Source organism: Cariama cristata, unplaced genomic scaffold, assembly GCF_000690535.1.
Source record: "Cariama cristata isolate BGI_N322 unplaced genomic scaffold, ASM69053v1 scaffold23911, whole genome shotgun sequence".
NCBI lineage: Eukaryota > Metazoa > Chordata > Aves > Cariamiformes > Cariamidae > Cariama > Cariama cristata.
In genome coordinates, this window is record NW_009597868.1 from 1 (window position 1) to 10,504 (window position 10,504).

General features: G+C 43.2%; 1 protein-coding gene across 1 annotated transcript; it reads left to right on the forward strand.

Moving 5' to 3' along the window:
- Positions 1 to 6,176: 6,176 nt before the first annotated feature.
- LOC104157175 (ribose-phosphate pyrophosphokinase 1-like) lies at positions 6,177 to 10,206 on the forward strand. The gene is made up of 4 exons (XM_009709082.1): positions 6,177 to 6,224; positions 6,516 to 6,689; positions 7,394 to 7,553; positions 9,583 to 10,206. Exons 2-4 carry the CDS (start codon positions 6,598 to 6,600, stop codon positions 9,673 to 9,675), a joined length of 345 nt encoding a protein of 114 aa, XP_009707384.1. The 5' UTR covers positions 6,177 to 6,224; positions 6,516 to 6,597; the 3' UTR covers positions 9,676 to 10,206.
- The last annotated feature ends 298 nt before the right edge of the window (positions 10,207 to 10,504 follow it).

The following is a 10,504-nucleotide window of genomic DNA, read 5'->3' on the forward strand; positions in this document are numbered from 1 at the left end:
CCCGGAGAGCTCCCGGCGGCGGTGAGCCATGTGCTGGGCGGCCGCACGGCCCCGGCAATGCCTCTAGCGGCCTCCGCTGCAAAGCGTCTGTCTCCCGTGCTGTGCCCCTGTGTGCCGGGCTTCCCGCGGGCGTTTCAGGGTTTGCGCTGCACCCTGGGGAGATGCAGCGTTCTTGCACGTGGAGGAAACGGTTTGTGTCACCCGGCCTCTGTGACAGGTTGGAGCGGCAGAATTCACCAGCCGGACCTCGCCCCCACCACCCCAAAAGCTAGGAGCTGGTGCGAATGCACCTCCTGGGGTTTCACCCGCAGTGATTGGCCTCTTCCATCTTTAGTCTAGGCTGTGATGAGTTGAGGCTTGTCAGTTTTCTGCTTAGGGTGTAGCTGGTGCCTTTCAGCTGCTCTGAAGAGAATCAGAGGCTTAAAGGTATTGATAAAATTATTCAGGAAAGATTAGAGGCTGATACCACCTTGCAGCCCATGATGTAGTTGCAGTCATGCAGTCTATGTTCCCCCCTCAAGCTCTGAAACCTAAGATTTGTCTTGTTTTCTGTCTCTATGCTTTATAAGTCTTGCTGCCATCCTACTTGAAGAAGCTAAAAGAAAGGAGAGGCTAAAAATTATTCAGATCTCTTAAAGCTTGATTTAGAGAAATACACTAAGCATGTCTACGCCACACGGCAGTGTCTCACTGGAGACAGTAATTTTTTTTCCAGGAGAATCTGGGATGTACACATGACATAGAATATCGTGTTTCTATTGCATTGGTATTGATTGTAACTGAAAACTTCAGAGGCAGTGCAGAGAGTTGTAAAAAGTCTGTTTGATTTACAGCCATTAGCATTGCACTGTTCTCATTGCTCTTTATGAACTGCTCTTACCCATCTAGTTGGCTAGCTGGCAGGTTCTTATGTCAGCAGGTAATGTGACTTTAAGACATGATAGGCATCTTATTTACCCTAATAAACTGATAGCAGATGCTTCCTGGAGAAAGTAAGATTATTTTAACAGAATAGTTCATTGATAGTTTTGTACACTAAGTGTCTTGAATTGGCTTAATATTAGACTGTAGGTAAGTACAGTTGGAAATGACACTTCCATGCTAACTACTGTTAATTCAGACTTACCTAGCACAAAGTTCTCATACTGGCTGAAATTCTTCATGAGAGATTGGTGTATGCTATAAGTCAGTATGCAATGAAGATGAGAGCAGTTTGCTCATGGATATTGAGCAGAAAGACTATAAATACCTAACGGTCATCAAAAACATGTTGAAGAAGAGAGGAAGAAGATCAGAGAATGAAATATTAAAATTAGGGATCTACCCTAAGGCGCTCTATAAATGAAGCCATTAGGAGTGGGTTGGGTGATTGTCTGTCTGCTTGTTCCTAGAGCTTGTGGCAGCAGTCTGCAGAGTTGGGTAAGCATTTCTGGTGCAAGAAGAAAGAAAGAGTGGAAGAGCTTTGTCCTTAGTAGATTGGCTTGTGGTTATTTCCAAATCTGTGGCAGGCTTCTCTAAACTGAAATGTTGGAAGTAGTTAGTAGTTAATCTGTTCCTACAAAAGGCCTTATGGAGCATTGCCCTCTATGAAACCTCAAACCTAAGACTACTGCTTTCTTTCCAACTCTGCCTCTGGTGCAGGTGTCTTGATACACGCGCTGAAGCTGGCAGTTGCTGCTGGCAAACAGGACCTTTGGCTTGTATTCAGTCCCTTCATCAGCAGAGATTAATGTGCATTGCATCCAGGAGGAAATTAACCCCAAAAGCCTTTCCAAAGTGAAACGCTGGAGGGCTTCTCTGTTCGAGCCATTGAATAGCTGTTACGACTCTAAATCTAATAACCGGCTGCAGCATGGCTTCTGGTGGAAGTTTGGCTTGGCTTTCTCTGCTGACTGGCCATCATCTTTGCTTCCTTTATTGCTGCTTTTAGCTAAGGTGGTCATCCTGATTCAAAGGGAACAAGGCCTGTTCTGGGGTGTTTACATGTTCAGTTTGTACTGAGATCGAGGGTACAGGCTGAGTACTTTTAGCCTTAGTGACTGAACCATTAAATTTGATCAGTGAGCGATGTAAAATAGTTACTGAGCAAATAAATGACAGTATTCCTGCTTAACACCTTTGATTATACGACACTGTCAGCCACAGACCTTTGGGAATGCAATCCCTTGGTTGCTTTGCAGGCATATGTAATGGCTGTGCTTTAATTTGTATTTGGATACAACTCTCCTTTCCTCATCTGTTCCCAGTGTGGAAATAGGCGAGAGTGTACGTGGGGAGGATGTCTACATTGTGCAGAGTGGCTGTGGTGAAATCAATGACAATCTGATGGAGCTCCTTATCATGATAAATGCCTGTAAGATTGCCTCAGCCAGCAGAGTCACAGCTGTCATACCCTGCTTCCCTTACGCTCGGCAGGACAAAAAGGACAAGGTAAGGGATGTGGTAAAGGTTTCTGCTGTGAAGAAGAATGCACGCCTTGAAAGTCCTGACTGCTGGATAGGGATTAGGTGAAGTTGAATATGGAGAGGAGGAGATAAAACTTACCTGAGTTTCTTGAAACCTCAGGGGTTCGGACTGCAAATTCAGTTCATCTTTTCATAAAGATCTAGTTCTTCTTGAAAAAACACCAAGCTGTAATCACCAGTTGATGAAAATATGCAATGCTAATGAGTACTTCTTTTAGTAACTGCTTGTGAATCATTGCCTGGAAGTGGAAGACTGACATTAAGACAACTTGTCTTAACTACTGTTTTTTCCTGTATTAGAGTCGAGCTCCAATCTCTGCCAAGCTGGTTGCAAACATGCTGTCTGTGGCAGGTGCAGATCATATAATCACTATGGACCTGCATGCATCTCAGATTCAGGTAGGAGCTAAAATCAGGGAAGTACTTACCTGCTCCAGTCTGAGCCTCTTTACTGCCTTGCAGGCTTTCCAGCAATCTGCTTTTTTTTTTCAGACACAGCAGTGATCAAGACTTGGGAATGTAGGACTGGAAGGATCTTGTAAAATAAGTCAGAAGAGGGTAGGGAGATGTGTAACAGGTTCATCTGTAAATGAAAGTATAGCTGTTCTTGATCAGACTAAACATATTGAGTCCTGTGTAAATGAAGGTTGGGCTAGTAAATGATCGTGCAACTTCATTGCTACACTGTGTGTTCTTAACTGGTCCTTTGAGTAATCTGAGATGGAGAATGGTTTTATCAAGAGTGTTCTTAAATATTGAGTACAGCTTTCTGATATTTACTGAATTACCAGGGAGAAGTGAGCAGTGCTCAGTTTGACGCAGTGGCTGGTAATACTGCTGCCCTGAGGTTAGCTCTGCCTCCAGGTGTATGGGCACAGCTGCCTATGAGGGTTCGGTTGACCAGGACAGCGATCTGATAGCTTGCTGCTGTCAAGATGGGCAATCCCGCTTGTATCCATTCAGCGCCCGCCTTCCACATAAGTGTGCTTTGATTCTCTCCCAAGCTGCTGGTGGATTGAAAATTGTTCATGGGTTTTGTTGGCTTAGCGAACAGAATAGTCTCAGAGAGCAATTGAAATCTTGACCAGAGCTGTGTAAGAGACATGGCAAGAGCGTATACCAGGGAGAGGAGGGACAACCAGCTGTTAAATTATCAGTCTGATTTCGTTCCACCTTGAGCAAGTGCACTAAGACCAAGAAACTAACTCAGTGCAACTGAGAGGAGTGTGGCAGAGGGGAGGATAGCTATTGTAGTGCTGCAAACACTTTGAATCCAGAAGGTGTCTACTGCCTGGTGAAGCAGGTGGGGGCTGGCTGTCATTTTAACAGTTGAAAGTGCAGCCATTCACACTTCTGAGTGTAATTTGCCCAGAAATACTTTGTCCCAGATGGAAAATATCTATGGGTGCACAGCTGAGAAAACTCTCAGAGAGATCATGAAATAAAAGAACAGAACCCTGGGGGTGCTATGCCTCTTCTCTAAGGGGCTTGGAGTTGTGATGTGTGCCATAGGGTTGACCTTTCACCAGCAGCAATGGTGAAATTCAATTGAATAATTTGGTTTGTGTATATAAGCTTCCAGCATCTGGCTGGTTTCAGCCTGGTTCTTGTAGTTGCTGGGTTGCTGAGCACAGAAGGAGTGATAGTAGGAAGGATATATCTTGAAGCATTCCCCTAGAGTAGCAGCCCCCACTCTCCTGCCCATTACTCCCTGTCCAGGATTAACTTCTGGCTTTTAGTGACCTTTGAGGTTTACTTGGAGGAACTGCTGGGTCAGTGTAAAGTTGTGGAATCAGCTGCATTAGTTTAAAAGCAAATGTTACTCAGAGGTTTCCTGTAGATGCTAATGTTTTAGGTAATGAGCTTTAAAGATTGACTTTGTAAACAGGGAGCTAGCCACTCTGAAAATAAGCGTGTTTGATGCTGGTTTTCTGCACCCCTTTAGGACAGAACTAGTTCCATGTTGTGAAGGTGTCAGATGTAAAGTGTTATTTATGCTGCTAAACTATTTCTGGCTTCTTACATTACTATTCTGTGTAACCCAAAGGCTACTGCCCTTGCATTAAAGGAAGTGAAAGAAAAGCTGAAATCTGTGGAAAGGCGGTGGCTGCATGCCTGATCATATAGAAGGCTTCTTCCAACTGTTTTTGGAATGTGACCTTCAGCTATATCTGTTCATGTCATCTTCCTTGCAGGGTTTTTTTGATATCCCTGTTGATAACTTGTATGCTGAGCCTGCTGTACTGAAATGGATCAAAGAGAATATTGCGGAGTGGAAGAACTGCACCATTGTTTCACCAGATGCTGGTGGAGCCAAGAGGTAAGCTGTCAGACAGCTAGCTTGAGGTGCTTCTTCTATATCTACTTGAATTCCTGACAGTGCTTGTGACCTTATTCTTAAGACACATGTTTGCTCTGCCAGCCTGCCTTCTGTAAGACAGTCTGTGGCAGCTAGTGAAGAGTGGTCAGATATTCTTCCTAGGGAATTTTTAGAAGGTTTCTTGGGCTACATGGAGAATTAAATAGCTTCTAGAATCACAGCTGCATAGGTAGGAATTGTGCAATTACTACACTCTTTGGAATAAAACCATATTTTTTGTAGAAGGGTAATTATGCAGCTTGAAGGAGGGAATCGTAGCACATACCCCTATGCCAAGACAAGGTTACTGTTGCTGGTTAATGATATATTTTTATCCAGGCTGTTTTCTTTGCAGTATGAAGCTTAGTATATTTCTTACTTTATTACTCTTGATTTGAATGTCTAGCTGGGACTTAAGCCTGCTGCTATTCTTCTCTTCTCTGAGAGTGAGGAAGATAGATGGTTCCTTTCCAAAAAGCAGCAACATATGTACAGCACATTTCTAGTTTGGTAGTCTGACAATCTTCCATCTTTCTGCAGATAAACATGCCAGTTTGTGGGCAGTTCAGAATGTTCTCAGGTGCTTATTAGGAGAAACTGGGCTGTTCCTTGGTGCTACATGTGAACAGCAAAGGGATGCAGATGTATTCTTTAATCCAGGACTGTCACACCAAAATGTTTATGTGTGCTGACCTGATTCACATACTTCAGAGTGTTTTAAGCTATTTGTTACAAAGAGCCAAGAGCTACTACTGCTGTCACTGTGTGTCTTCCTGTAGCTTTGTTGTGACCCATGTATTGGACAAGACCTTCTGTGTATTCAGCTACTTCTGTAGCTTGTTGCATAATGCAGTATATGAAATGCCAAGTCAGCCAGCTATAATCTGACGCCTGAAGAAACCTCTTCAAAAGCCACTTAAACTGAAATGTGTCGATCTTAGCTGGTGCAATATTTTATGGAGAACTAAATCCTTTGAACAGTTTAGTTCAGCAATCTTGTGTAAGACACCAGGGTCATGAGTCTGATCTACTGAGGCTAGTAGTCTGCTCATCTCAAGTGTAGAATTTGAGGCATGTGTATTTTGTTCCTTCTTACTCTTAATGCTTTTAAACACTTTACTATTCATCAGTAGCAATATATAAAGTTTAGGTCTCTCTAGTAAGGTTGTTCTGTGGCCACTTTAACCAAAGTAAATGTGAGGTGGTGGACTTGCATTTTTTGGATGTGTACTCCTGCCACTGTCCTTGTGCCAGCACTTGTATACATGACTACTGAATACTTACGAGTGCAGTTAGATCCCTGTCATTGCACAACTTTATAACAGTACACTGGAAAGGCTTAAGGTGACAATTTCCAAAGCATTCTGGTCACTTCAGGTTTGCCAAACTCGCTGGTTAAGGTTTGTTTTGAGCTTTAAATGCAAATTAATTTACAGTGGTCAGGAGGAAAGACTCTCTTATCTTAATTTAGTTGCTGTCATTGGGAGAGATTAGATCAGAGATCCCAGTTTAACTGCTTGAAGGGAAACAAAGGTGGCAGAGTGTCTTCTGTTAATTGCTTGGGAGCAGTAACAGATGTGGTGACAGCTTCTCTTACTGCAGTGGCAGTTTGTGCTTAACTGTTTTAAAAGAGATTCCATTGAAGCTGTTGTGTGGAGTTAAGTGTTGTTTGGAAACTCTTCTCTCTTCAGAGTGACCTCCATTGCGGATCGATTGAATGTAGACTTTGCCCTCATTCACAAGGAGCGCAAGAAGGCCAACGAAGTGGATCGCATGGTGCTGGTGGGTGATGTGAAAGACAGAGTGGCCATTCTGGTAGACGATATGGCAGACACATGTGGTACCATCTGTCATGCTGCGGACAAGTGAGTAGGGCTGACTGATTCTTTCCTAAATCAGAAACCTATTGTTAGTGAACACTATGTAATGACTTAATCAGATTAGTTGCATGTCAAGTTTCAGAAAGTAACATACAGTTTCTTGATTATTTATCTCATGTCATACAAAATAAGGAAGAAACCTAGTTTAGTTCTCACAGTGGGAATAGCTAGAAGACCATAGTGTCTTTTATGTGAAAAATGCTTGTGTTGAAAGTATGTCTTCCTCGAGACCATCACTGACTGTGCTAGGTAGAACTAAGTGCTGTCTGGTCCATCAACTTAAGGTCACACATCTGAATTTCTGTTAGAAGGAAGCTTTTCAAGCTTTGATATCTTTCAAGCCTTCTACACTAGAAACACCAGCATATACAACACTCGGTATTAAATATCTGCTACCTTGTGTTGGCAGAAGTCACAGACGGTGATTTGAATGATCTAGTCCAAATGTCCCGGGGCTAAGAACAATTTTTTTTTTTTAATGTATACTTTGCCTGTCGTGGATTTTATAGTACCTGTTAAACTGTTTTCTTCTCCAAAATCAATAGTGGACTGGAGGGGGGAATCAAAGGTAGCCTGTCCCCTAAGCAGATGGTATTGTCTCCTTTCATGCTTACCATGTGCCCTGCACTAATGTCAGTTTAATACTTGCCTAAGAATTTCTCATCCTTTTCCTTTTTCTGCCCTTGTAGGCTTGTGTCAGCTGGAGCCACCAAAGTTTATGCCATCTTAACTCATGGGATCTTTTCTGGGCCAGCAATTTCTCGGATCAACAATGCCTGTTTTGAGGCAGTTGTAGTCACAAACACAATACCCCAGGAGGACAAGATGAAGCAATGCCCTAAAATCCAGGTAAGCATCTATGTCTTCCGTCACTCCTGGGGCTTGGTAGCACTTGTATGTCTTCCTATTGGTGTGGAAAACTGCACAATGCTGTCTAGTGCTTACAGCAGTTTCATTGGTACTGGAATTAGTGGCAGGGTTGACTAGTTCTCTTGTTCCTGTTACACTGATAAAATGCAGCTTCTAATCCAGCTCGTCTTAAACAGCTCATTTAAGTAATTTTTTTTTCAGGGCTTGTTTTACCTACATCAGATCACTGATCTGCTGGGGCCATGATGTAAGCAAGTAGTTGTATCTGTACTGGAGGAGTGATATGCTGATGAAATGTCATACCGAAACGGAAGTAGATAGGAGCTTCTGAAGTTGGTAATGCCAGCCTCAGTTGTGTATCTATCACCTAATGCTCAGCCCTTGAAGTAGAGTGTCCCTTCCCCGACCTACTTTGCTTCACAAAAGGAAGTTGAATGCTTCATGTCTGGTCATAACAGCAGTGCAGGTGAGCTGAAGAGTGAGAGCAATCTTGTCCCATGGACATGCCTTGCTCGTTTTATTAAGAGCAGTTGACACAGCTCCACAGTACAATGTTCAGGTAATTGCCAAAGATAAACAAAAACACTTTGCCAACCATATGAAAGCCAAAAGCTGGTCTTTTGATGCTCACTGTCTTGGGTTTTGTTTCCCAAGCTGAGGCTGATTTTCCTGGAAGAAAAAAAATTGGCCGTACAACTTGAGCTAGGCAGAACTTGAGGATTTCCTGTGTTAATGGACAGCTGGAAGTTGCAGCTTTACCTGAGCATTCAGGCATAATAGGTCCATCAGAAGTTTCAGGTACTGCTATAGCATGCACACAGCCAAGAACATCCTAAATACTAGCTTCACAGCATGGATATACAGGACACAGGCATTTGGAGAAGTTCTGGAAAGTGAATGGCACTGCTAAGATTCAGCTAGTACTGTGTTGTAAGTGTATCACGTTCCCCAGTACTGCGGTTCTGGTGAAAAGGAAGTTCAACTGGTTGAGACTGCAGTGAATTTTAAGCTGCTTTTGGAACTAAGTTATAAGCTGATTGCAAATTGCTGTTGGGTTGCATCTTTTTCAGCACTAACTTTTAGATGGTACTCCTGCAACTGGGCACATCTAAAAGATGTCTGATGCTTCAACTTCTGTCCAAGCTGCACATTACAGTTAATGTAGACAAAATGTTAAACTGGTAATCAGTACGTAAATAGCCGTAGCCAAAGATGGCAGTGGAGTAGTTTTTCAGGCTGTCACTTAACACCTCACTCTTAGACTAACGTCTGATGTTCAGTGTTGAGAAATACAAAACTAAAGGATTTGTCATAAGTCTCATGCTCTGTCTGCTCTACAGCTCTGAAGTTTTTTTTTTTCATTCCTTAGGAGGCAAACTGTCCGGAAAAAAGAAAATGTTAAATATGGATTTAACTTCATTTCCTTAAGGCACCATGAACATGACTTGTTACTGAGATTACTTATATCGAAATGCTTTAGCTGCTGGTGTTCAGAGCTAGAGTTTTTATTGAGACTTGATTTTCCCTTCTCTTAGCTGGATTACCCCACCAGGTGGAGCCAGCCCAGTGACTGGGAGCTGGGCTGCGGCACAGTAGCTTCATCTTTCTTAGACTGCTAGCAGTGATGGTAAAGCCTCTTGTCTCAAGGCAAGCGATCTGATTCTTGATTTAGACTCCCCTAACTTCTCTGCAATTTATGAAAAGTGAATAAGATAATCCTAGGGTAAACAGACTGAGCTTAGGTAGTCTTAGCAAAGAAAGGTGACAGTTGACTGTCATCCTGACAAAGATCAACAGTGAAATAGTTATTGTACTGCTAAGTGTAGAATATCTTCAGAATTATATGTAATTAAATCCCAGTCCTGGGTAGAACTCATTTGTCTGCATCTGTCATGTTCTAAGTCTGGGTGATGTGTTTACTCTTTAAGGTCTTCCTAACTCACCAGTTGTTCTTCTAGGCTTGATGTCTCTTTTTCAGTGACACTGATGCATCTTTCTTCCTCTCCAGGTGATTGACATCTCAATGATCCTTGCAGAGGCCATCAGGAGGACTCATAATGGGGAATCTGTCTCCTACCTATTCAGCCATGTCCCTTTATAACAACAGATGTCAGCTGCTGCTTGTGTGGCTTTTTTTAAAACCAAAAGTTGTTCAGCTTGTTGTAAAGTTCAGTAGAAGACTCTGCTTGTTCCAGTGCAGTTCTCCACAGCTCCTCCTGCTTAAGTCAGGCTTACTGACTCTGATCCCAACACTGGGAGGCTGGAGGGAGGAAGCTCATCTCTGTAACACTCCAACTCCACCAGCAACCCTGTGCATTGGGGTTCATCAGTAGTTATTGACTCAATTCTGCAGATCTGTGGAGAGCGGGACTGACACATGGCTAATTGCCACAATTATTTTGGGGGGGTGGGGGTGGAGAGGGTTTGTCTGTGGGCAGGGTTAGATGATCTGGCATGCGCACCCTAAACTGTTTGGGAAGTAGAGCTCCCTAGGACATGTTGATGTGGATCTACAGCAAGAGCCTGAGAGACTGCTGGCTGTCTTACCACTCTATACCTGAGAGAAGCCCTTGAAGAGCAATGGGGAAGGCTTGTATCTTGGCCAAGCTTGACCCTAGGTGAAGCCCTGGGGGACACCTGGGAGGTGGTTCTGCTACAGCTTCCTCCCATGAAAGGAGATCAGCGTAGTTTGCAAACTCAAATTCATCTTAATTATTGATGAAATTAAATGTCCTTTAGCATGCTACACAGCAAAGTGAAGGTGAGAGCATAATAGTCTGTGTAGTACTGCCTTGCTATGTTAACTTAGTGGTGAAGGTGCATCCTGGACAAGCATTCTCCTCCCTCATGGTGGTTGTGTGCTTTAGATTCTAGTGTAGGCTAAAACCAGTTCCTCAATTTCACAGCTTAGTGTTAGCCTTGCTAGTGAC